At 38.9% G+C, this 27787-nt stretch overlaps 1 protein-coding gene across 1 annotated transcript in view; it reads right to left on the reverse strand.

The window, feature by feature from the left end:
* Positions 1 to 6430: 6430 nt before the first annotated feature.
* Positions 6431 to 27787, reverse strand: part of LOC122179984 (glutamyl aminopeptidase) — a 32272-nt gene continuing 10915 nt past the window's right edge. Inside the window, exons 5-20 of the mRNA XM_042871345.1 lie at positions 25479 to 25633; positions 24739 to 24852; positions 22839 to 22973; positions 19471 to 19536; positions 17514 to 17579; positions 16257 to 16408; positions 13164 to 13243; positions 12680 to 12807; positions 12492 to 12547; positions 11534 to 11684; positions 10697 to 10770; positions 10499 to 10600; positions 10234 to 10404; positions 8651 to 8791; positions 7595 to 7673; positions 6431 to 7349 (exon numbers count right to left, since the gene is read on the reverse strand). Of these exons, the coding sequence (XP_042727279.1) occupies positions 7212 to 7349; positions 7595 to 7673; positions 8651 to 8791; positions 10234 to 10404; positions 10499 to 10600; positions 10697 to 10770; positions 11534 to 11684; positions 12492 to 12547; positions 12680 to 12807; positions 13164 to 13243; positions 16257 to 16408; positions 17514 to 17579; positions 19471 to 19536; positions 22839 to 22973; positions 24739 to 24852; positions 25479 to 25633 (1808 nt within the window). The 3' untranslated portion in view covers positions 6431 to 7211. The remainder of the gene's footprint in view (positions 7350 to 7594; positions 7674 to 8650; positions 8792 to 10233; positions 10405 to 10498; positions 10601 to 10696; positions 10771 to 11533; positions 11685 to 12491; positions 12548 to 12679; positions 12808 to 13163; positions 13244 to 16256; positions 16409 to 17513; positions 17580 to 19470; positions 19537 to 22838; positions 22974 to 24738; positions 24853 to 25478; positions 25634 to 27787) is intronic.

Below are 27787 nucleotides of genomic sequence, written 5' to 3' on the forward strand. Positions count from 1 at the left end.
TTCTTAGATATATTTCAAACGATTAAGATGTATTTCAAACGATGAAGTACACTGTGTTGAAGCTCCGATAATTTAATGCAATGACTGCTAACTGTCACTAGAGGACGCTCTTAATACATTGTGGAGAAGCAAAACTAGGAAACCTTTTTTTCTGTGCATTCCCTTCTCTCCAACACAGGAGACTGATTTTTCTATCTTTCACGAGGAAACAAAACGTTCATTTATATTTTCATGATGCTTCTCCATAGTTATTTCCACACTTTTAACCATAAAATCATTCTAGATATTGCATTCTGATGAGATTAGGCAAAACATAGATAAATTGCATATTCCTGATCATCAATATTTGTTTTTTTCCATCGTAATTTTTAAGTTGCATACTGAGAAGTATTTGAGCAATAGCTTCTAATTATAGTAGTTATGTTTTTATATATTGTGGGGGGAGAAATACCTTGCCTGTAATATAAACTGGATGCTATTATTTTTCTAGTGTTTCGATGCTTGCTGTTTTCCACCCTTAATCTTCCCCATCTGATTCGTCTTTGATCAACTGCATTCATCTCCTGCATAAGGAGTCACAACTAAAATAATATGAAAAATATATCAGTATTTTGCTGAGAGCTCTAAAATAACTCATGTGGATCTATTAACATCTAAAATAGGCAATACCCAGGGTAGGATATGTATGTCATCCGGACATGTACATCAAATTACTTTGGCAACTTATATGCCTTTCTGGTACCCTATCCTGCACATTGCTTCCTCATTCATTTGGTACTCCAGAAGGGTTGTTTGTTTGTTTGTTTGATTGTTTTTCCTGAGTGAAACTGCTCATCCATTAGATCAGAATGAGCAGATTGTTTTGGGCTAAGGAAGTGTTCTCCAGGCTTTCAAAACACACAGATGGCCAAACATCTGTTCTCTGCTCTGTTCTCTTTTAGCCATGCCTCTAAAGAAGTGTTTGTGGGGAGTGGTCTGTCCAGGATGCTCTGTTTTGGAAGCCACATTGTTGCATCAGCATAGCAGCATGCTCACGTGAACAACATTCTTAATCCTGGCCCTGACTTTTCTGGCCAAGCTGCTCTGGTGCCAACTATGACATGCTATTTGGCCACATACCTGATTTCCTTCTCCTGCAATCTGATCTTTGCCATGGCTGACCTTTCCGTTGGTTATGTTGTTTCAATGCTAATCGTGTGTTGTTGGCTCTGCTGGCTGTTCCGTATTTGTAATAATGGAGTGACTGATTCAGAGTTCATTAGAACCAGTCCCTACTTGCATCAGCCTCTCTCAAATTGTGCAATGGCATGCTTCTGCTTTGTGGCTAGGGCAATACCTGAGGGTACAGTTTGCACTGGTTCACTTTCCCGCCTGGAGGTTGTCTTTCCTCTCTCACAGTCTGGCTGAGAAGCTCAGCAGCCTGTGCGCAAAGCCTATTTTGGGGCACTCGCTGGGGGAGCACATTTTTGTTTGTTTGTTTTTCTCCTGAACTAGGGAGGAGGGGAGTAAGTCTGTGCAGCTTGAATGAAGCTTTGTTTTGTGTTGAGGAAATGAAAGGCTGAGATCTTGTCTAGCCTGACACAAAAATGTTTCCTTCCACAGGACCGAGTCTTTTGGCTTGAGGTCCCTGACGTGGTGAGGTAAAAAAAGGGCTGCATTTACCAGAGTGCCAGAGCAGAGGAACACCCGCTACATGCAGCGGTTGGAGACCTTGAGTGGGAGGTGGTGAATTATTGTTTCTGTTGGAGAGAGTTTTTAACCACATGCCTTCCCCTTCGGGCTATTGCTCAAACCACTGTGCTATAGAATTTTGCTCCTCAACATTCCTAATTGCTTAGGGCCTACTGATGCAGATCTGAGCTTATTAGCACCTCTGTTAACGACATCCATCTTTTCTTAAAGTAATGATAAAATAAGAGTCTGGTGCTCCTGTGCTTTCAGATGCTCAGTGACAGACCAAACTAGAGAGCTATTTGTTTGCTTTTAATCCTGACTATTATTTAAGCACCATGTGGGAATTTGAAAGACCAGGTTCAGTATACTGTTATGTAGAAGAGTTCATGTGCATTTCCGTGGAGGACAAAGAAGCCTTGACCTGTTTGCTTTCATTGTAAATGCTCCAGCTGATGACTTTTCATCTGTGATTTTGTACCTTTAAGCACACAGTGTTTTCTTCATCTGAAGTTACTTAACAAATGTGGGTGGCCTTAATTTCAGCTTGATGAAAGAGACTATTTACTAAAATAAATGAATCAAATCTTTACTTGGCTACCCACCAGACACCTGCAAAATTTGCTTCCTAGATAGTCATAGCAACTATTTCAGCTCATATGAACTTGACCAGTGGCATAACAAGTTCCTACCATGATGTTGTCAGACTTTTGCTCTGGCTGATGGCTACACTGTCTACTTTCTGGAGATCATTCTGCTCAAGGTGCAGACCTGCTACAGATACAAGATCTGTAGCTCTAGGATATGTAGTTCCTGATTGGATTGACTTACTAACCAAACAGCAGTTTGTGAGTGCATCTAACAGCAGGCAATACAGAATGGGAAAGTTGCTGTGACAGGACCTCAAATGCACTTGGCCTTGCACTCCCTGGAAGAAAATGTTATCAGTGATCAGTATCTTACCCACCGTAAACTGTTGAAAAAATCCAGAGGTACTGGGAAGTATGTTTAGAGGTCATTTTACCCATCTCCAAAGCAAAGCTAGCATGGATGGCTAAGCTTGAGTGAAAGTTGTACAGTGCATATCATGTATACAACTGCAGCATCTATTTCAAGTTGAGGCTTAAAAAGAAGAAAAATTCTGTACCCCCAGCCTTCCTCTTGCAGAGTTAGGCTCCAGTCTTCTCTCTTGTCTGAATCTCTTCCTTTCCCTGCTTCTTGAGACCACCTGTAGACATTGCTTCAGCATCATTAAATCATTTGTAGGCAGGTGTCAGCTGAGAGCAATCCCTGGACATCAATGTGTGGAGAAGAGAGAGTTGATATAGAAAGGTTTTCTGTGTGTGAGGGATTACTAGAACAAATACTTAAGAGTAGGATCTCTCAGATAGTATGTCATGGCTTTGTTTTTCAGGATTTGTTCCTCACTCACAACTTACAATATATTCCAGGAATACAAAACCTCTCAGATTTATCCGAACCAAATGCATTTCAGGTGTTCTTGTAAATAGACTTGTATTTTTTTCCAGAGCACATCTTGGAAATGTTCAGACGTTTGGGCACCCACATGAGCTTGTGAGCTGGAGGACATTTCCTTAGTCTGATCTAGCTCGATCTTCCTGAACCAGGAAGTGCACAAGTGTACATTTCAGCTGCTGAAAATGTGGGTGTGAAATTGGGATACTTCCATGTCAGCTGGCTTCTGGCTAAATAGTAGGGGAAGTGAGCACAGCCATGTTTGACAAACTTTCACAGTGGGCACACATAGCACAAAATGAAGTCTTAGCCTGGAAGTATAGTATTGCCCCTGATAGCAATGGTGTGAGACCCCATCCTTCTGACCCTGCTGGGCTGGTCTCTCCTATACACACCACAAACTGATTTTTTTTCATCTTAAATCCTCAAAGCTGCTGGAAGACGACATCACCCAAAATGGGGGTAGGTAGGAAATAGCTCTGATCACTGTAGGATGACTGTAGGGATATTTCCTAATAATGACCTATTTCAACAGTGAGACATAGATATATGGTATTTCTTTATGTCTGAATACACAGTAGAGATCTTAACTGCTGTTTTAGAAACTGGCTCAGCTGAGGAGTTGTAGACCTCGTGGAATTTTCATCGTTGCTATTCATTTTATGTTTTCTTCTGTGAGGTAATATAATTCTGTGGGGTTTCAGTTATTTCTTTACCTGAATCATCAAGATAAAGCATTTTCATGTGCCTATCAAGTTTATGGTCTCTTGAGGCCACAGGCTTTATAGGATACGCAGCTGTGGCTGATATGAAAAAGATTTGTAAGGCCGGGGTAAGGCAACACTGGAACAGTCACAACAACAGTGGCCCCTCTTAAACTCCACACCACACTTAGGTTACTCAAAGCATTTCTCTATTCTGTGTACAATAGTTTTCACTCTGGTACAATAAGAGCAGCAGAGCCTCCAAAATCTTTGTGGGTCTAAGGGGCCAGCCAGTTCTGCACTCCCTCACTTGACTTTATCAGTGGAAATTCCTTCCTTGCTGATCGAATGACCAAGGGAAAATTATCTCTTTTTAAAACAGTTCACATTTCTTTGGATTCAGTTTCAAATTGGCGTTCTTAAGCTTATCACAGACCATTTGTAAATGCACTAGTTCCTGACTGAAAGATTTAGCATGTACCAGATTTGTTATCCATCTAGGACAAACAGTCTGAAAGAGACACATGCCATACAGAACATTCTCCATGAACCATTTAGAGGTAGCAAGAGCACTGCATAATCTAGAGAACATTATTTAAAATTGACAGGATCTTTATCCTGCTATAAAAGCAGCCTTCTTCTGGGGCTTTTGGATTTACTTCCACATTCACCTACCCACTTAAGATCAATGCAGGCATCCAACAAACCTTTCTATAACATCAAAAGCACCCAAGTACTCGCCTAACATCTCTCTGATCCAGTACCAGTCAGACACAAACACTGCACATGGTCCTCCTGTTTGCTTGAGTAGAGAAGGACTTTGAAGGTGAGAGGCCATTGCTTAGTTGGCTACCTCAAATCCCCTTCTCCCTTTCAACACTGCAAGGTCACATGCTCAGTACTTGCTCAGGCTTGTCCTCAGCTCCCTGCTCCCACTTTACCTTGGTGGTATTTTTCTGTCTCTCTCTCCAATTGACTTTCTTTTTTTTCTACAACAGTGATACATAATACTGCCAATATGTGCCCAGTGGTATGTCTGTGGGATTTGCTTGAAGGCTGCTTTTGCTAGAGCTTTCCAACACCGCAGTAAATCTTCCTGACTGCTTTCCCTGATGACAGCTTCCTACTGTAGCTAACAAGGTTGGCAAGCTTGATCCCCCTCTGTGGTAGTAGGATCTACATATAACAAAGGATAGAAATCTCTGGAAGTAACTATTTAATCTTACCTAATTCTCACAATGTCTCATACATTTCTTCCTATAGTGAATTGTGGCAGAAGCATAAGAAAGGCTGTAGGATCAGTCATTTCTGCCAAATTTCATTGTCTTTTCTTAAAGGGGAAACCACTGATCTACATGCTTGAGCATCTTCATCTCAGTTCTGTATTGTTACATGCCATGCTTGGGTGGAGTTAAAAACCTTCAGTCAGAGCTTACAGCACTGGTAGTACAAAAGAAATTTCTGAACATAGAGTCACAGCATTACAACATGCTGATAGTATTACAGTGTGGGGCAACCAAACCAGTTTGTGACCTTGAAACCAAGACAGGTGCCTTCTGTTCTTTCAATTCACTCCCTGAAAGAAGGAAACAGTGAAGGTGGATTGCCATATCTCTTCCTGAGCAGGCAGCTGAACAGGGCCAGACCTCTCCCCACATCCTGATCTGCTGGTGGTTTGTATCTGGGTAGCTGCTTCACTCTTACAATTCTCTGAGTGTCAGGGTGAGTGGTAAGGAAAGCTGGAAGAAATTGCTTGTCCCTTTGCTGACTCTGCCTTGAAGAGAAGCTGGCATCTACATTAAGTTGTTACCACTGTTAGTCAACACCCTGTCGTGTTTTGTTTACATGAGGTAAATGGCTGCTGACATTTTCCTTTCACGGAATGACTGGCTTGGTCACCAGATCTGTCTGGGCTTGTCAAAACCGTTTGGGTATCTTGGGAGAGGCCCAAATTTTTACCAGCCTGAAATCTCCTGGAGGAATGGGGTAAAGTCTTTCCACCTGGGCATATATATGCTTCTCTTGTATCCCAGAATTTCTGTGCATTAGAACCATCTCTTCAATGCTATCCCTTGGAATGGATGAAGGAAAAACAAGTGTTATTCCATGCTTCTATCATCCCATCCCTCTGTAGTTTCCAGACAGTTGTGCCTCACCTCTCTCAGATATACTTAAGGGAAGATGCTTACAGTCCTGCTCCCAGGGCACTCAGACAGGAGCCGGCTCAAGCTGACTCACTCCTGCTGCTCCTTTCCACTCAGAAGAGCAGGGAAGAAGGTTATGAGGATGGTGCTGATTCTGATGTGTGCTATCTGTGCCGTGTCAGAGCACAACCAAGGGCAAGCAGGCAGAGATGCCTCAGTGCCTAGCAGTGACAGAGGGACTGGGAATGGAGAGTCATTTATTTTCTTCCTCTGCTTCTGCAGTGGACTGCATTGCTCCCTCTACCTCATTTTGCTGTATTTTTGTAGTTCTTAAGAAACAGTAAAAAATTTTTCCCCCTTTGAAGTCACTACAGATGTATGTATCATATAGCTGGGCTATGAAATAGCTGCTTTTCTGCATGTTTTCCCCTTTATTAGAAAAAGGCAATTTTCCAGGTAGATTTTTAAATTTTATTTTTCCTTAAGAAAAGAGATGAAGTACCATCTGTCTTGTTTGCAGTAACGGCTGCCATAAGTTCTTCTTTTGACAAGACTTAGAAATAAGACAAAAATAACTGAGACAACTGCTTTCCTAAGCTACAGAATCTCAACTGATAACATTGAAAAAGAAGCTGATAATATTGATCACTTGTGTATCTGTAGTTAAACTTCCAGAATCAGTGCAGAAAGAAGCTTAACTGGCCTTTTTGCAGTATAAGAACGCAGAGCTAAATTCCAAATGTAAAATTTTTATGGATATAAATATAAGGGATGATTTTCAGACAAAGTTAATATTTTTGCTTAATACCCAAAGGTCCCACAAGGTGCACTTGGAAAGGAATCCCTGAGTGTAGTAGGTACACTTCTGTGTGAACCAAGAAGTAGATTTTCAGAGTGGTTCATGGAAGATCTGAGACTAGCTTGATCACAAAGGACCCCAATTCTGCCATCACTTCTGCCTTGAATAACTTGAAATATTTGTTCAGGGAAATTAATATTTCAAAATATAAAGCTATTCATGTTCACTGGCAGGATCCAGGATAAGCAGCTACACAAACATTGCTCTGGCACTAGTCTCCTGAATGTCTGTAGAAAAAAATGTTAGACCTTGGTCCTCTAAGTTGCCTAGTTGCGAAATCCACATTGCTAAATATCTGAGGATCTGCATGCCCAGAATGAATGCCTGATGTTTTTAACAAAGACTTCAAGGGCCTCTTCATGCCTCTAGCCACACTCGTATCTCCTCCTTGTTTTCTTTCAGCCACTGAATATTGTTCTTCACCTGCTCAATTGACTGACTCCTGGACGATTCTCCTGCTCCAGCATTAGGATATTTCTCAAAGAAATACTCCATCTGGAAAAGAAAGAAAGAACTGACATGAAAAAAATAACACTAGCGTTGAGCAAGTATGTTTTTACGGGGACCAGATAAGTGCAATTTTGGCTAAGTGAAACGTTAAAGTTCTGACTAGTAGTACTGGAATAGTTTTACAGTAATCCATGCTGCTATACACACTTGGTGAATAAAAAAACAAGCTTTCCAACCAGTAGATTACAAAATATGCTGACATAAAACCAAGAGAGATGCTGGCACAGTACCTGCCAAAGCTGGAGGTCAGTGTTGAAGTTTTGGGTGATAGTTACTATGCGACCAAGGGTTCTATCATTGATAGTGAATCTAGGAAAACAAAACAAAACATCAAGCAACATTTGATGTAAAACTGTTCAAAATAAAGGGCACAGTCAGTTATCTGAAGCTTAAACTTCTAAATGCAGTACAACAGAACATGCAGCCAGATTTTGGTGTTTTTGGAAATACTTGAAAAATAGTCCTCCTACAGAATATCTATACTGTTCTAAAATACGTCTACTTCTAAAATACATCTACTAATGGAATGATCTTTTCTGTTTGTTTTATTTTGCTTTGCTTTTTCATTTTACAGCCAATAGCTTATTGTTTGATATTGGAAATAGTGTGTTTAAAGACATTTTTTTCCTCCCAGGACGTCCTGCTGTTTTGGAACCAAACTGCTGAGGAACAGAAATGCAGTCTGGTTCACAGCTCTAGACTATCAGGTGTGTTTGGCTTCTGTGCCTTCACACGTTGTTTAAAAGGAAGGATAGAGAAGAGTAAAACTAAATGGTGTACTCTTAATTCAGCTGCTCATCTTCACCTATGCTGGTTGCTATCACCAGCAGAAGGAATTGTAATATTACCTCTCTGTGCACCAATTTATTGTCATGAAATCTATAAAAAGAAAACTCTACATCAGAGTGGAGACACAACTATTGCAGAGTATTTCCATCCAATTACAAGATTTCTACACGTTGGTAGAACTTTTTATACTTTTTAAATCACAGTTTCTTGGTAGTGGTCATTTAGGGAAAGAATGTTTTTTAAGTTAGTGGCAAAATATTTTTTCATTGCAGGTGGTCATGAGTGTATTGAATATGCTTTTTTTTCCATAATACAAAGAAGCTGACTATAAGAACCTCTTGCTTTTAGAGAAACTATAGAATGATCACAAACTCTACCTTTCAAGAAGAAAAAAAAAAGGCAATGATTATAGCTATAGTGAAAATGTAGGACCTGGCATATGAGAAGATACACAGGTGGATGTAGATCTAAAATTCCAAACGAGTTCCTTAGCATACCTGTCAACTAAGTATTCCCAATTAAGACGAATCCAGTCCCAGGCCATTGTTTTTCCATAGGTGTTATAGGATATGTATCTCACAACTGTGAACACATCTTGGCTTTTGATGAGGCTGGAGTTGAAGACGTATTTCAGATACCTAAGAGAAATCCCGTAAGAATCTATCTGTTGAAAACTGTATCAAGAGATAATAGAATACTGAAAGAAACCTGAATAATTAGACATCTCCTGAGAAAAGAAGCAGAGCTTATGCATCTCTAGCTTCTTCAAAATACCTAAAAGACAGTAGTATTTCTGTATTTTAATCATGCAGTGAAAACAAAGTTGGAGCAGTCAGCAACCCGTCCAAACATCAGAAAGTAGTGGTCCAGGCTATAAAGATCTTATAGGAACCATGAGGACACATGCTCATGCTGAAAGCTGGGCTGTTGCTTTGTTTCTGAAATCCTTATTCACTCAAATGAATTAATTTGGGCACAGCATGTCTGCATGTGCTGCAGTTATTCTCCCACTCACATCAGAAATGATTTTGACTGACAGAGGAGGGGACCCTTATCATGCACATGTGCAGGGCGATGAGGAGCATGGTCTTAGCTTCATAGCAGCAGCTGTAGAAGACCACCCTTTGGCTGTCATGTGCTGGGATTAAGGCTCTTTCTTTCTTTCCTATATGCTAGTGACAGGAACAATTTTCTCAACCTGTTTGCTCTTTTTCCCTCCTTTATTGTTTTAATAGTAAATAGATACATTCTCCCTAATTTAAGAGTAATTTTTTATTTTCTGCAAATTTAGGTTGATCTAGATTATTAATTTATGTCCTCATCCTGACAGTGATTAGTTATCAAATGGCTTTAGGTTATGGCTGTTATGGCTACAAAAATTATGAATAGAGTTGCCTACTACCACTAATCTAACTATCTTTTATATTTACTCTTTCCTTATTCCATCTTGTCTGAACTTGGAACTCTTTCAAGCAGACCGCTCCATTTTGTGGTATTTAAACAAGGCTCCTACAAAGAGGTAAATGGCTCCAGTGAGGGCATTTGCCAGAAACTCTGCTGTATGGTACAGCTACAAACCAAGGTGTGCATCCCAGAGTGGCAGCCTGGGGAGATGCTCACCTGGTCTGACAGCTGCACAGAACAGTACAGTATCCAGATTCCCTATTGCTGAATGCAATTTTTCCCATTGATGGGTTCCTGTTCCTGGTCTGAGATGAACAGTGCTCTGGAAGTCATGTCTTTCTTTTCTAATTATAGAGGAAATGTAGAAAAAGAATCTTCTCCTGATGCCTCACTATTAGGCAGCTGAAGTTACACAGGGCATTGTTGGAAAAGCTGAGGGCTGTTGATCTTTTGCAGAAGCTACCATGTGTTCAATATCTGTTCACTAACGTATCAAGGCTTTTTTTCTACTATAATGCAGTCTCAGAGGTGGGTGTTAAATAACGATGCTTGAAAATGTGTTGCGTTCTGCATGCTGTAATATGACAAAAATGCACAAGAAAGAGGAGAAATGAAAGAGTAAACAGTGAATAGTTGCAGCTCTAGGGAAAGAATGATCCCTGTGCATTGAAATCACCTGTCCAAAAGGGTGATGTTAGTCACCGATGCCAGGCCATACAGGAGTTTTTCTTTTTCTTGTGCTAACGAAGTTTCCTGGTATGTCTTGAACATGTAATTCCATGATGACTCATTGCCTGAATTCTGCATCCCATAGCGGTATACCAGGAGTCTGAGATTTACATCAATGCTAGAATAACAAAAAAAGCATTTTAATATTCTTCCTTCTTTTTCTGCTGGAGATTTGTGACCAAGTCACTTTGCCAGGACCCATGAGAACTCACGTTTGTCCTTGTAGCCATTGCTCAAACCGCTGAGAAGCACTGTTAAGAGATTCTGCATCATTCATACGGCATGCAAAGCCTAGAACTGCTGCACGAAGAAGCCTTTAAAAGAGAGAGGAAAAGAAAAGGAAAGATTTCCCTTAGCACTCCTTGAATCCATCAATAATATGATAAAAAATAGTAAAAATATTGTTCAACCTGTCCAAATGGCTTCCAGAATCAGTCCAGCTCAGTTTATTCACAATGGGTTTTACCAGAGCTTGAAAATATTGCTGAGGTAGAAAAAGAGAGATGGTTATTTGTATAGGTTTCATTAAATAGTAGTATATTTATAATTTATTCCCTTTCATTTTCCAAGAACTACCATATCTTAAATGAAAAGGGATACAAACACACATGCAGATGATCTTTCCAGCTCACCATGACATGTCAAATCTGAACACGTTTATGCATTCTTTCTTGCAACACTGATATGCAAGTAGAACAAAAGTCACCCTGCTTCTCTCCAGCTTTGTCTTTGCCCCAGAATGAAAGCCAGGGCATAGCAATGGCACACTGCCATAACTTTTTCGCAAGGGTAATCTTGACTTGAGGACATAGTTATTTTAGTGACCATTAAATCATGTTCAGCTTCAGGTCAACTGTCAAATCTTCTGACTGCCACGTTGAGATACAGTCATCCTTTGTGCTGAGGACAGGTGCCAGAGCTCTTGCTGCCCTGTACATTCTTATTTGTTGTATGCAGGACAGCCTTGACAAACAAGTCTCTGTACTGTGACTTATGGTGATTGATTATAAGAATAAGCAGGCATAATTTATTTCCTCCAAATGCATAGACCTGAGCTGGCAGTTCAGGTAATTCAGAAATCAGTGCTAAGCAGTTTTCAGCATTTCTTTAAGAGTAGAGTAACAAAAACTAATTACTGATAGCTCAGCAACACTGAAAATCAATCAAACTTCAATATTATTGCCATTACGGATTCTCAACTGTCAGATCCATTGATCCCATGCAGGAATATATTTTTGCTTCATCACCTGAAACTGGAGGTAGAGATCTGTATCGTCTTCAAGCATGTCTGCGATGTAAGTCACAGCTGATATAGCTCTGTGCCAAGGTAAATAATCTGTTTCATTTACTAGGTATTTTGTGAGCTCCAGGGGAACAGAGTAATTCACAAGTCCAGCTCTGAGAAGGGAGAAAACAGAACTTGTGTTATTTTGATGGATTTGGAGAACTTACTTCTTTAAAGATGCCGGAATACTACTCACTTTAGAAGGTCTGAAATAATAAATTTTAGGAGGAGAAAAATAGTCTGGAATGGAATCTGGAAGGTGTTTTTCAAAGACACCACCGAGAATCACTTTTGGTCAATGCCTAATTGCAGGAGCTCTTGCTGTAATGAGGAAGTTGCCCATATTATGCAGGGACCCAGAGCTCCCAGAAGTGAGTAGCCCCTAACTGACTACACTAAGTCCAGTCATACAAAAGAAATCATTAGTTCTGTATAAATACTGAAGCACTGAGGAGCTTCAGACTTAGAGGTTGTTACAGAGCTTATATATACAAAGTTTATATCAGTGAGTCTGGGTACAAGAGCTAGGAGTTTCCAAGCACATTTCTAAGAAAGATATCTGAGGTGGTAGTAACTTCCTAATGCCATGCTGTGCATTGTAGGCATTACCTCTGATTTTCAGAATGCATAACTTCTTCTGAAGTGCTTCTATCATCGTTTTCTATGTGATAAAAGTACTCCTTTCTGAAACCTCTGCAATTAAAGAGGTTTTTTTCCTCCACCAAGTAGAGAGGGAGCATTTCTCTTGACTATGTTGATACTGCTAGTTACCAATACATATTCTTATTTGCTCCTTCTAAAGGGCAACGTAAGGTGAAAAACAAGACAAATTCAGAAATTATCTTTTGGCCACTGGATTCTAGTTAATAGAAAATGGAAAGTGAAAAACTTCTGTTGAACTCTGCAGGGAATTAGTTTACCTTGCTAAGGAAAAGGCATCATCCAAAATCCCTGCACGGTCAGCAACTGAAAAAGTCTATACAAAAAGAGGATGAGAGTAATTAAGAATACATGGATTATTTGCAGGAAACAAACAAACAAACAAACAACCTGCCTTTATAAACCTCTGTTAGAGACCAACCAGATAGATTAATATTGTGGCACTCACTTCATGGTTGCTGACCAGAAGATTCGTCAATTCGTTCCAGTTTTGACTATCATAATTGACACGATAGAATCCAATGTGGTCTGGATTAATGTTCAGAAAGGCACTATCAGGTGATGTTATTGTAATTCCTGAAAAACAAACAAACAGTGATTAGTCAGTGCATCTTAAATAACACAGAACTCACTGGAGATACCTTGATTCCAAAAGTAATATTTGGTTTTAATGAATATCAAAATAAGAGCTAAGCCTCAACTTAGTTTTTTGGGGGTTTTTTTTTGTTTGTTTTTGTTTTTTAATGGCTTTGAGTAAAGATTAGTTAATATGGGCATTATGAACTGGATATCAACACCTGTGTTAAAATGGTGAGTTACACTGGGGCAGCTGGTTTGTTAAATTTAAAATGGACACCTCTGCGATTAGACTGAAGAAGGATAATGAAAATCTTTGTCTATTTATTACTCATAAAAGAGCCGAGGAAGATTACCTGCAGAATCAGAGACGTTGTAGAATGTGTAATTTGTTGAATTCCCCAGTCCCCATTTCACTGGTATATTCCATTTGTAACTGAAATTATTTAAAGGGAAAGAGAATCAAATTATATTTGAAATCAAATACTAAAAATAAGACTCCAGCATATGCTTTTATTGGGCTAAATGTGTACATCACATTTTATGAAGCAACTGTGTGTTTGTGCATATATTCGTCTACCAAATATCCCTCATAATTCACCCTCCCTAGCTTTTTACCAATAGCTGTTGTCTATGTTACAAAGACATTTCTGTACTGTGATACTCTATTCAGAGAACAAAATGTCAGACATTGCTGTGGTATGATTGGGGCAGTTATATTCCCTGAAAAGTAAAGTAAAAAGCGTGAAATGTCTGAGCGTGTTCATGTTCTAGAGATGGAGAATAAAAATAGCTTCTCTTATACTTCCTATTTATAGAAAGTTCTCAAAAGCATCTGGTGGACTGAGAAAGGGAGTAGAATATGGTTTTGTCCAGAATCCAATGTTGATGTGTTAGTCTAAGTTACTGCAGTGCTTTGTTGATCATGTGCCTACAGAGAATCCTTTTTTTTTTTTTCCTAAGGGTATCAGTGTAAGTGTTAGGGCCATATCTTTCTGAATACAGCCTCCCCCTCTTGGTAACTGTGCTGGAGAGGGTAATTACCCATAATCAGAGATTGTGCAGATGAATTTCTGGTGTGCTGTGCTGTGTAGCTTATTACCATAACACTGGAACGTTCAGCTCTTTTAAGTAGCATCTTCATGTCACATCAGATAATAACAAGGAGCACAGCAATTAATTTAGTAAAAGATGATTGTACGTGGATGACTCATGTCAGTGTTAATATGTCCAGGGCTCTGTGCAGATACTAGTTAATCTTCACAGTGCTCACTTGAAATAAGTGGCTAAGTGTTATTAACAAGTGGTTAAGTGTTATTAAACCTTTTTTACAGATGAGAAAACTGAAATACCAAATGTGACCTTACTTCTCACTCTTCACATCTGTGAGTAGTCACAGTGGCTAGATGCAGGCTTCTCAGTCTGGGCTGTGCCCTATATCCAAATGTGTTGAGAATAGTTTGAAGGTTAGACACTAGGGCTGTAAGAGAGCCACAGCACAGCCTGACCAAGACTGTGAAGGGGCAGTCAGTGGAAGAGGATGGCAGAGCATGCTGAGAGCATGCTTGCACAACTGCCTACATAGTGCTGGTAAAATTATTAAGCCTTTTTGGGTAGTCACCTGCTGTTAGCATCCATTTTAGCATATTACAGTCCAACCCAGGGAGAATTCTCTTCTATATAAACACCTTTGTGACAAGTGCGATAATAGGAAAACTTGTTTACAACTGTGTATTAAATGATTAATTGTTAATTTTCAGGAAATACCAAAATGAAGATGATTGTATGCCCTGTTGTCTCCATGAAGAAACATCAGCTATTGTTTTGTATCTTCTAAAAAATATATATATGTTTAAAGGGACTTATACTCGTTGAGTTTTTATGAGTCCTCTTATGTAGCTTATTGCAATAGAATTTAGAGAGGTTATTTTTTGGCCAGAAGCCTCAGTATTGAGTTTCCTCAAGAGAAAGCATGTAAAAGATTGTTTTTTTAAAATGGCTTGCAAATGCATTTAATAGGGCAGGGATTTTATTTAGTTTTCATTATATGGTCTTGGGATTGCACATGGACATGCTTTTTCCGAGCATCAGATATAATAGCTGTGTTCTCCCAGCTGTGCATATTGAGGTCACATTCCTGATGTGCTATGGTGCAGTTACGTATTTGCCCAGTAGCACTATTTTAAAAGCACAAGATTTCAAACTTCTTTTTCTCTTGAGTGTCAGCATTTAGGGGAGGTCACTTTCAAGCCAAACAAGCTTGAAACAAACAGGCAGACCAGGATACCACACCTGAAATTTTCAACAAACGATCTCTAGCAGAAAGAATTATCTAGAAACTTGAACTCAGACAGAGGAAATGAGAAGTATGTGGGAAGGAGACTGGCTGGTAACATGGGCAAGAAATACTGAGGGAGGCTCTTTGAGGGAGGCCTCTTGCAAGGATAAAGCATATACAAGACTTAATAGTTTTCACTGGTTAAATCAAAACCCTGCATCCAGACATTAAGTGGCCTGTCCCATTTTGGTGTAGAATCTCTTCAGGACCTTCCTCATCCTCATCTGTGAGGCTGTAAGTGGGAGGTACTGACTTTCAGTAGATCAGCTTTTAGGCAAGAGGTTGGGTCTGTCCCAGGATAGATAATATCAGCATTAGGATATATGTATTATTGCAGTTTATTTTCAAGTAATTTATAAACATTACACAGTCAAAATCAGATTCCGTCCTCACTTTAGGAATGGTATAACAGTATAAAGCTCAGCTTCCCAACAGGCTAAAGCAGGAACCATGCTGGGATTTCTACTCAAGAAATAACAAGTGGCAAGGCACTCCAAGTCTTGAATTCAGGCAAAAGGATTCCTGAGTCTGCTATCCCAGATCTTAGTGCAGTAAGGCTAAGTTTAACAATGTTAGCCTGAGCTAAATAGAAAGAAAACAGCTCTGGGTAAGACTCAGTATTATTTATTAATGACTAACTATTTCACAGTAATTTGTGCTTTTAAAAGATGTAGAGAAGATCCTGTATTGTGTTACGTTATACATCCTATATCATGTAGGAAAAGGAATAAGTTTGTACAGTATAAAATACCTGGATCATGACATCTGATTTCTGGGTAGAGACAATTTTGTGGCAGTTTTCTTTATTCTAACAGACTGTAATTTGCAGTAATTCAGCAGGTATCTTGCAAACATCTGAGATGTTTGCATATGGAAATGAGGTCTTGTGAGAGACCCTGTCCAATTTCATTCTATGGTGGTTGATGATGAAGCCCTGATTCAAAGGGCTGAGGCTGTCCTAAATTTGTAATATTTCATCTAAATTCCTGCTATTAAAAAACAAAAAACAAAAAACAAGCTCTAAGTTTACCAAGAAGGAGCACAGTGCTGCCTATTTGTATGTCAGTAAGAGGATGTATATTTTGGACAGGTATTTACAGCAGGGTCTTACCCAAGATCAGAAGGAGGATATGATGCATCTGCACTGGGATCCAAGAGAAAACGTTTCTGTATGAGTACTGAATTACTTCCCATCTCCAAAACAGGGTAGCCCATCTGCCTTGTCCATGTGTCCATGACTTCACTCACAGGTTTATTACTTGCCTGTGAATGATGGGAGAAGGTTGCAGGGCAAAAGCAAACTCAGGCCAAAGAGAAAAAAAAACAACGAAAAACAATCTCTAGCAGAAAGAATTATCTAGAAACTTGAACTCAGACAGAGGAAATGAGAAGTATGTGGGAAGGAGACTGGCTGGTAACGTGGGCAAGAAATACCGAGGGCTCTTTGAAGGAGGCCTCTTGCAAGCTGCAAGATCTCTCTCTCTTTTTTTTTTTTAAAGTAATAGAACAGGATAGGAAGGACATAAAAAGACTTCCTAAAGCTAGAAGTTGCATTGCAGCATGCTTTGTTTCAAGTGTGAATGGGGAGCCGCTGTTATCACCAGCAGCTAAACTAATGTAAGATTGGTCTGTTCTGTGGACCAAGAACTTCTGTTCAAAAGGCTGGAGCTGGAGAAAGTTGCTTGGTGATGTGAAGATGCAGAAAATCAGAGAGAGCTTGTAGTTGAGTAGGAAGAAGCATGAGATCAAGAAGAAAAAGGGAACTAGAAAGGGGACACAGGTGCAACTTGGGTTGGGTGAGTGTCCACCCTGAGTGAAGGGAGGGAAAGGAAATAGCATTAGGGAAGAACCTGGTTCTTAGGTAGACTTCTAAAGGATAATGAGACAGAAAGAAACAGGTCAGCAATACAGAAAGGGAAAGATCAGAAAGTGCTGTGGCACAAAACAAGCACGCTGAGAATTGGAAAATAGAGATGGAGACAAGCACCAAAATTAGTTGGTGATTTATAATATTGAGAGCTTCCAAACACGTGAATCTGGTTAGAGATGACTGAGGATGTGGTGTGTAAGTTTGTGGTGAATGAGGAATGTTTTCACCCATCAAATGAGTGTGAAATGCAGAAGGGAAGTTTCAGAAGCAGGCTGTTTGTTAACAAGTTCTCTTTTCTTTTTTCTTATTCCACTCCCCAAACTCTTGTGCCAAAGATAAAGAAATAATGTAAAGTTCCTAGAAATAAGTTATGCTGTAATATGCTGGGAGGCTGCCTAGCTTATGATCTCTCATTGACAGAAGAGCCATAGAATATAGAATGTTTAGGAAATTGAAATCAGTAGAGGAATTTGTATAAGTGAGAGTTTGGATACATACGTTTTCTAGAGCTTCCCAGAAATCTTGTGTCTTGGCATTCTGGAAATGGTAGTTCTTCAAATATTCCTAGGGGGAGGTAGAAGACTGTGAAAATACTATCAGTTCTTTCTTTGTCTCCTATGAAAACAGTGCATGTATTCAAATAGGATCAGTTGCATGGAGTATCTGTGGGTGACATTTTACTGAACCTGGAGAGACCTTAAGCTGTTTGTACACTGGTTTATTTCTCCATCTTTACAGGCCACAACAAAGCTCCTGCACAATACCCCTGGAATGTTTTAGGCTGTCCTAAAAAAGGAGATCTGTTGCCTTAATTTCATGAGTACAGGAAGCAAACAGTTGCTTTAAGCGATGCTTCTAGCTTTGCCTAAGGTGAAAGTATGGAAAAGTTCCTCAGAAATACTGAAAAGGTCTGTTAAATAAAAAGAAGCATTTTCTAGTGATAATGTTGTAGGTGGGAAAGTATTGAAATACTTGAAATCACTCATAATATATTATGATTTATTTATCGATATACACACTCCTACATATGTATCTACACATATTTTCCAGACGAGAACTTCACATCTTATGATCAATTTTGTTAAGTATATCCATCTCAAGAAGAAAACCAGCAAAGTCAAAAATAACATTAGGGAAGATAAAGTTGTTCATTGAAGAGATGTTTCTGTCAGAGCGTAAAGCCCCTTGATGCATCCATCTCGTATTACCACATGATTAAATGGATTCATATTTATCTGATACACTTCCTTTTTATGTATCCCATAATGCTGAAAGTCAGCACTTTTTGTGTGTTCTTTGTATTTCATTTGAATGGATAGCAGCACGCTCTGCTGCAATTTTCTGTAGAACAAAAGAGGTTGTTCTAATGGGGAAGCTATTTCAGGAGATTTCTCTAGCTGTGGAAGCAGAGAAGTCTGGTCACCTCTAAGCTGTGGTCAAAATGGAATTGAAAAAAATAGCATTATAAGAAATAATGTTGTATCTGCCAGCTTTAAACATTGTTCCTATCCTGTGCCCTTTCTGTCAGTTTAATGCGTTCTTTCCTACCCTGTTAAGTGGACTTCGTGAGATTTAGTCAGTAGATGGTGCTGTTTGTCTCATTGTTAGCTGCAGCTACTCATTTTTGTGTTTGGAAAGCTGGGAAAAGAAGAAGCTGTTATCTTTTGTGGACAGAGTTGTTTGCCTATATCATAGGACTGTCCTGACTGAATGTATGAAAGGAAAAACCAAGGGAAATACAACTTTCCTGTAGTTGACCGTAGATGTGCTTTCCAGAAGGGAAGGAATTAAAAGCATATTTGGTAAATCTGCATTGTAACTTTCCAGAGACATCAGATGTTAATTCAATGGAAAGAGCAGATAACCTTATTTCTGGATGGTCTTCTCTATGCTATTTTCAATTTCTGTAGTTTAGTAGCACCATTTTTTTTTTTTTAATTTTTATTTATTTATTTATTTATTTATTTTTTTCTCCAAGAGAGATAACTATGAACTGGACAACGTCTCCCTTTTCTACTCCCAATTGCCTCTGCTCCATTGGGCTGGGTGCTCCAGCATCAGGTCTCAGGACATGGAGCAGTTTACATCTGTAAGAATTTTCCTACAAAGCTGGCTGGGGTTGGCTAGTCTCATGAAGCTGCAGATATGCTTTACAGCTGAATGCAGGAATTCTAGCTGACAACAGGATCAACCCAACAGTTTAAGAAGTTCCTCTGCTGTGAGCTGTCATAAATTTTGGTTCTCATTGGCAGACTATCAAATCTTCCTGCAGTTTGTGTTCCTATTTTGTGGGAGAGTGGAGCTTTACTTTGACATTGTCCACTCAGCACTGAAATAAGCTGAATGTTTCTCCCACTAATAGCAGAATTTCTCATATTCGCTTTTTGAATAACGACTTTGCTACTGCTCCATGAGGAAGGGCTGCTTTCCTGGCATGTTTTGGTGCCATTCATACCTGACACCCTTTCTGGAAGAGTTCTGGTGTAATCCAGTCTTGAAGCATCCTGAGAATTGATGCACCCTGAGGGGAAAGGGAAGAAGGTCATTCCACACTGCTTTAACATCGCATTTACATTCACCTGAAAAGCAACATATGAATGAATATTTTATAAAGCAAAAGTAGAAACTATCCGTCTAACAAAGGATGTGTTTTATCTCATTCCTTTGCAGCACTGCCTGCACAAAAAACTGATTCTGCATGTGAGAGTTGGTCTTTAGCAGTGATCAGATGCCTGCTGCTGGGGGTGACTATGCCACCACTCTGCCTATTAGTACAAGTAGGGCTCCCTGTTGCACTTCAAATAGGAGCCAGTCCCATCCAGCCACAGCTTGAATAAGGAAGCAGGTTCTACTGTATGCTCAGCAGATAGGGAACTAACACTAACTGCAATTCTGGGGGCATCACACAGTGGGGATGTCAACTCCATATTCAGAATGAATTTTGCTGATTACTGATGCAAAAGCTTTAGTTTCTGAAGCAGGGTAGAACAAGAATCAGAGAAGAGACTGACTTTGGTGTCACAGAAATAATTAGGACCTCGAAAGAAGAAAGACATAGAGGGAATGCAGATGAAAGAAGCAAAGAACAGTGCAGGTCAAAGAACAATGTAGGCAAAAAATGAGGAAAGTGAAAAGCAATGCAACACAAATCTAAAATGCAAAATATGATTTGGGGATTACTGTGTTTTCATTTTTCCAACTAAATCAAATGGCAGCTGAAAGCCTAATACTATGAATGGTTTAAAAATCCAGTTGTCCCGTGAAAACATAAATGTTATATATGAGTTCTTGGTAAATCCTGTCTCCTTTATTTATGTGTCTGAGAATAAAAACTTGGCTGCACTCATCTAAGGAAAGTAACTGAAGAGGTATGCCTCAGAACCAACTGTTGTTGTGAAGTCAAGGTGATTAGTAGATGATACTTTTTCTGATATAGTAACAAATCTATTTGACACAAAGTATGTTCAGTAAATGGTTGAATGAAACTTAGCCACTAATGAATATCTGTTCTTTCATAAGGCTACTGATGATTAACAGTGATTATAAGGCTGTGTGTGTGCAGTAGGGTATCTCAGCTTTATCTATGAGCCACTTCTTATGTGATATAACCTCTCACAGACCATCCCCTCCCATTTATAATAAAAGTCAGAGGAGAATTAAGCACTTGTGCAAGCATTTGAGGCCCGTGAAGTTTTATTTTCCTTTAAATTGCAATGCATAGTTAGTTGATGTATCTTAATACAGTTGCTTTTCGGTTTTTTCTCATGTCCATCCTTTGAAGTTAATAACAGAGCGTATACGAGGAAAAACCCATGCTAACAAAATTACTAGTTATAGGAACCCCAGTGTTTTCTTCTCTATATTTCAAATATTTGGGAAGATGCAAGAAAACAACCTTAACTTGAGTAGCTGACATCTGATGGTATCTCTACTTCTTTGATTGAGTTAGAGTGATTATCAAGCATATGATTGGACTGCGTGTAGTGGAAATGTGGAACTTTTAATCCTAAGCTTCTTTGGCTGGGAGGTTCTGAAACTGTGAGGCTCCCAAGAGAGAATTTCCAGCAGAACTCTTAAATGTTTGTTTACTAGAAAGGTAATCAATGCTTGAATTACAAAGATTTTTTTAAAAAATCATTATTATTTTAACAAGACTTTCTGCATTAAGAGGGATGATTAAACTGGAACACAATTATTTATATCAATTCTGCATTCACCCATCTCTGTTCCAGTGTGGTTTTTCTAGTGCATAATGCCATCCTGATCATGCAGAAGCTAGAGGTTCATTTACAGAACACACTACAATGGCTCCACAGATCCTGAGGCATTTCATTAGACTTCTAGGATCATATAAGCCTTGTAATTGCTATGGTAAAACTAACAGAACATTCCAAATTATGCTTTGTTTGTTTATTGATGGATATTATCATGAGGAGATTGTTTTTCTAAGAAAAATGCTAAAGAGAAGCCAAAATAAGACCAAACAGAAAAACAAGTTAATTTTGTCATGCATTTATATATAAATACCAACAGTAATTTGAGCTAAATCTACGTGAAGACTTTCTCATTCAAGCCAAATTATATCCTAAGCCAAATTATATCCCAAGCAGAATGTTCCCAAACAATGCAAGAGTCTTCAAGTGTTTTTGCTTAAAAAAAAAAATAAAAAAAATCATGTGGCAATTATCTAGGCACAAAAGATGAGTTAAAGCTATGATTTTTTTTCTCAATTATTATTATTATTTTTTTTTTAGACTGCGCAAAGATGTGCCTCTTGCTTAGGCAATAAAATACATTTTGGTCCTGTGTATTTGATTTAACTCTGGACATTTTCTTGATTTTCATTAGCTTGATTTAAGAACGTCAGTGTTATACAACATAGGTTTTAGTATGGTTTATGATTTGTGTGTGAGGAATTTATGATGCAATAAATACTGATTGTATTGTTGGATAGAGGATTTCACAGTTGAGAACAGAAAAGTGATGGAAATGGATGGATCAAGTCTAGCTAATAAAAGTAATACCTATGGCTATAGATTTTAGCTGAAGCACGAGTAAGCTAAAATCAATGAAATACATATTTTTTCTCTAGTTGGAATGAGAACTTGGAGAGGAACAAGTGGAACTTAACAATGGGGGATTTTGCATGTTCAGTGAAAACATCAGATAGAAACCACAGATAATCATAAGGAAGCTGTCAATACAACCATGTTTATCAGCATCATAAGCAATATGGTATGGGAGATGACTGCTTGAGCTCCGCAGCGCTCAATGAACTGTGTATTTAACATCTTCCTGTTTAGGGACAGTGCTTGTAGAGTCTGGAGATAGGCCATATTTGTTCAGACTTCTAGAGTGCCTGGGATCCTTTGATCAATACAGGATGAAAAATTATTTTCCTATTTTCACTGCTTGATTCCCTGCCTTGCTTCCTAAAAATAGAAGTTATGGTGTCCCAGAGTTGCCCCAGGGAAGACAGAGAGTGGACATATGGACATCTGCCCTTGTATTAGACTGCGTCTTGATTTAACTGGGCTGCATCAACACATAAGGTGGTGGGAGAGGGAGCTGTTCAGTGACTGGCTTAATTTAATTCAAACTCTAGTATTACTAGTAGCAGATCCTGCTGGTATCAGTGACTACTCTCACCATCACTTTTGATTGAATCATCAGTGATAACAGGGAACATCCCAGAGAAAAGCTCTGTGCAAACACAGCCCCTGCTGGCTTAGGAACTGTGGCTATGAACTCCTCTGACTTTTATCTCCTCTCCTAAGCCTCCACTTTCTTTTCAGGTGAAGTCACTGCAGGAGGATGTCTTACCTTACTGTAGGATATCCCATCAAACACAGAGGTGATTTCAGCTGGGGTTGATACATCAACCACAATTGGATGGGAAGAAAGCAACGAGTCATCCTCCATTACTGGAAGAACATCATCAATTAAAACCTGTTCAAGCTGACAAAGAGAAAGTGTTAGAAGATTAACAAAGCAGGACTGTATACTTCACAAAATAAGTAGCTTGAGCTGCAGCTTCTCTAGTGGGAGGCATTTGGAAATGGAATGAAATGTCATATCCTATAAAGAGGACTTGCAAATTCATACTTTACCTCTGAGATGGCAGGGATACAATTTTTCCTTAACTATGATAAATCACCTTTTGCAAATCCCATTTCCCATGTGTATCATATCACAGTATAGCCCCCAGTAGGCATAAAAGAAGTCTTTGTTATAGATTTGAGCAGTGTGACAGTATCTCAAAGCATTAGGGGTTCCTCTTGCTAAAATGGAGCTGGGAGAGAGGGAAGGGGGTTTCTCCATTGTACTGGTAATTATCATTTTTTAAAGGATAAAATAACCTGTAAGCAAAATCCCCTTACTTCTTAATCAATATTGGTACAAGACTAAATTTCAATTTAGTTTTTCTCTACTAATGCTCCATAGGATGAAAATGCTGAAATGGTGCTCAGTCTTGAAATGAATATGACATTTACATATGAAAAGGACTTTTAAATTCTAGGCTCAATAATGAAAATTGTTATTTCTTATGGAAGCAGCACAACAGATCTCCTACTTCAAAGTCCAAAAGAAGTGCAAGAATGATTTTTGTCCTCAGATATTTTTTAAGTAGCAGGTAGGTGCTGCCCGCTCCAGACATCACTAGTCTTGATGATGGGGTTAATCTTTACAGCACCTACCCACTTCCTTCCAGGGTATGTGTTGTACATTTTCTAGTATATATAATGTCATTACTCCTGGATGACTAAGGGAAATATGAACGCCATGTGCCATCACATTTGTTTGGCAGAAACCTCACTTTCCTTGCACACTGCTATCATTCCTCACAGTGTAATGATTATTTAAAGCTACTCTTTTTTTCTGGAAGTCTTGGAAGCAACTGTTGTTTTTGCTACAGCTAGCACCACAGGCCATTCACTGTCACTGCCTAACTTTACATTGTGCAGATTAGAGGCACTTCAAGTTGTAAAGAGTTACTACAGCCAAACAAGCTAAATAAATGAGATTATCTATCTTCCAGTGCTGGATATTTGAACAACCTTTCAACAGCTCTAAGGCTCTGCACAGAAACCACGTAGGTATTGTCTGCCAAAATAATAACTAAACACTTCACTTGTTAGAAGGAATAACTGTTCTCAGTGGACTAAAATTTTACAAAGTTTATTTTGATTAGTTTCAGACTATAACATAGGGAGATAGAAATGTTTGATCCAACTTTTTCTTTATATTGCACAGTACCACACTGCTGTTGTGTTTTTTTTTTTTTTTTAATCAATATATTTTAAGTTGTCATCATTGTTACCTTATTTTTATGCTGTAGTGGAAATGCTAAGTTATGGCTTGAACCAGTGACTGAGCACCTGGTGAGAAGGCAGGGCCAGCCTCAGGGAAGCTCAGGTGCAAGCAATGCTCCTGAGTAACTGGAAGGGATGGAGCCAGGATCTACTCCTCAGATCTCATTTAAGTGCTGGCAGTGGAGGGAAGGGTGTTCTGCTGGAGATCTCTGCCTATCAAAGGCCTTCCAATGGTAAACAGATTATTTTTTTTGTGTCTGCTGCATTTGAGCATATCCTCACTTCTTTTAGCCTATGACTTTGCTACTTTGCTATCATTGCTGTGCTTTCCATCGCGTTATAGCAGTACACGCACTCTTCCGAAATGCTCCCCCACCCCTGATATCCCTCTACTAGACAGAAATAGTTACCATTTGCCATTCTGGTTCTGCAACATTTACTCCCAGGAACTCAAAGTAGCTGGCAAATCCCTCATTTAACCACAAGTCATCCCACCAGTCCATTGTCACAATATTTCCAAACCACTGTAATTATAAACATTGAAAGAAGTAGCTGAGTATTAAATGTACATTTCTGTATTTCACATCTTCACGTAGCATATTTGTTTACGTTTCTTGCTGTTGCCAGATGAAAATTATCCTAATTCTGGGGTTTAAGTTGGAATTCAGTCTTGCCTGATGTTAAAAACTTACTTTTTATTATAAAATTACATATTACTGGGGAGATTGCTAATGATTCATATGCCATGAGAATATTTTTAGTTACTTCCTCTTGATTTGATGATTTGTGCTTGTACAGATACGTTTTCAGACAGCCTCCAGAGTGTGTAGTTGTTCCTGTTTGCTTGCCCAAAAGAGACATCTGCACATGCAAATTAGTTCATTTAAGACATTTCAGACAGATTTTCATAAGCTGGTTCACCGTATGGACCCAAGCATTTAATTTCCTGAGAAAAATTCAAGGGCAGTTATAGTAGTTCTGGTAGTGTGAAGTTCTAACACGGAGTGGTTTTAATATGATGTTTGCAATCAAAGTGTGAGCACACGAAGAGTATCCTGAGATGTGATTAATTAATACAACTTTCCCAATTAAAAAAATGCTACTGCACATTTAAAACGTTTTAAAAAATGAACTGTGTCCTAAAACATACCTGATGAACGAGCTCATGGGCTATCACAGCTGCCACTCTCTGTTGATTGGAACTGGCAGACTCATTGGGATCATAAAGTAAGTTTGTCTCTCTGTATGTGATCAGTCCCCAGTTCTCCATAGCACCTGTTCCAAAATCTGGAATAGCTATTTTATCTGCATGGAAAGAAAGAGAACATGATTACTACTGTGTCTTTTAAGTCAGCTGAATTACCCTCTTTCTGCTTTTTTCATAGCCTGTTTTGCTCTGAAATGCTATGCATGTTTTGCATGTATGGTTCTGGCTTACTGCTATGGACTGAGTCCATAATCTTTGCTTAAGAAGCACAGAACTGGCCTATAGAAGCTGAAAGCAAGAGCCTAAGCTCTTCTGGGATTAACAGAGCTACAATCAGTTACACTAGCTGAGAATCTGCCCTGAGACAGGATGCTATGCCATCTCCTGAGAACATGCATATCATACCTTACTTAATTTTGGCTCCAGAAATTAATGGTATTATCTGGGGATGTGGGCAGTAAACCACCTGAAACTAACTGTGGCATACTGAGGCATGTCATTGTTTGTCACTCTGTTGTATTAAAGATATTTATTGATGCGTTAACTGAAGTAAATCCCCCATGCAGTGAACAACATCTGCTTCTACTCCTGACAATTTGTGAGGGTCACTCCTTCATGGTCAGTAATCAATACAGGTTTAAATGAGAATTGTGAATTAAATTGGACTGGTATTTTCTTCTACAAATAATGACCACTACCTTTCTATTCAAGTGAGTGGAAAAAGTACAGATGGATTTAAAACTAAATAGAACAAACAGCCATCACTCCACCCTAATAGAAAACAGAAATTAGTAATTTTAATTTAAACAATATGATAATAGAATCAAAGGCAATAGTCTGGCAGGGGCTTCACAGAGTGTTAAAGTGAGGATTGCAAGGAGAATGGCAATTACAGAAGCTGTAACTCAGGTAGAAATATCTCAAACGCTTTGCAGAACCAAATTTGATCTCATCAGGTTTGATCTAGATGACTTTTAATACTGAGGGAACAATGCAGTAATCAAATTAAATCAAAAATAGTGGTACAACAAGTAGACATTCTGTGAAAAATCACAAAAGCATCTTCCCTCTGATACTGCTTACCTAGTGTTTCTAGCCCTGGAATGCAAACAGATCTCTAATCATGTGCAAAATCATCAGGCATTTATGGAAATGGAAGCTTGGTTATGCAGCATGAGATATAGTCCCGACTATTAATAGGGACCAGTGTGTAAAATGACAGCATACTGATATTTCCAGTTGTATGGAGTTGCTGAATCACAGCCTGATTAATCTGATTAATCACCTGAGGCGAGCAATGCAAGAGTCCTAGACCCATTTAACAGCTGACTACCAAGGGGGAAGGATCTCTTCTGGAGATCCACTCCACTGGAGTTTACCACACGAACCTAGGATGGGATGAGTGTCCTTTTTTTTCCTACTCTAGTACAGTAATTACATCAGCTGAACTCCTGTATATACTATAGCATCTGTATAATCATTGATTGTAAACCAGTAAACTCCTCCAATATTTTGAAAGGAGGTAAGTATCTATCATTAAAGTAATGTTAGATGTGTTTATTTGTAGTTAAGAGGCTAGGGGGAAAAAAACGTTGAAGTTTATGAACCTCTTTGGAGGTTTTAGGAGGGGATGTTTCCAATGCATTTTCACAGCTCAGATTACATTCCTGACCTTATTACTTCAAGCTACATAAATCAAGTCCACAGTCCATATAGCCCAAGCTAAAGGATGCCCAATGGTACTTTATTTTTTGGCTTATTTTGTAACCATGGGAATCATCTGATATTTTACCTGCTTTTGTTTTGCTCTGTCTTTTGTCAGTCCAGCAGTAGCAACTTGAATTATACACTGGGCTACATTCGTCTTTCTAAGATGTGGTTACACACCCACTTTGAGATTAGTAAATAGTATGACATACACTCTGGCAGTTTATATTTTTACTTATCTCATGGCTGACTTTTTTCCAGACATCCTCGTGAAAGTGATACATGTTTTTCTCAAAGTTAATCTGGCTTTATTTTAGCTCATCATGTTCCTCTGCTGATGTCACAGTGATTCCTCTAATTTTCCACAAGTCACTCTAAAGTAACTGTGCCAGGATCAGTTCATCTGTGAGAACTAACTGAACTGTTACTGACACTGACTCTCTTTCCATGATATTGAAGAACTACATGGGTACAATTTTACATTCTGAAAGAATATTAGCAGGTAGTAACCAAACACTTTCATGCTCTGTTTTCCACCAAAGCAC

Source organism: Lagopus leucura, unplaced genomic scaffold, assembly GCF_019238085.1.
Source record: "Lagopus leucura isolate 7727_CA_CO unplaced genomic scaffold, USGS_WTPT01 Super-Scaffold_100004, whole genome shotgun sequence".
NCBI classification, from domain to species: domain Eukaryota; kingdom Metazoa; phylum Chordata; class Aves; order Galliformes; family Phasianidae; genus Lagopus; species Lagopus leucura.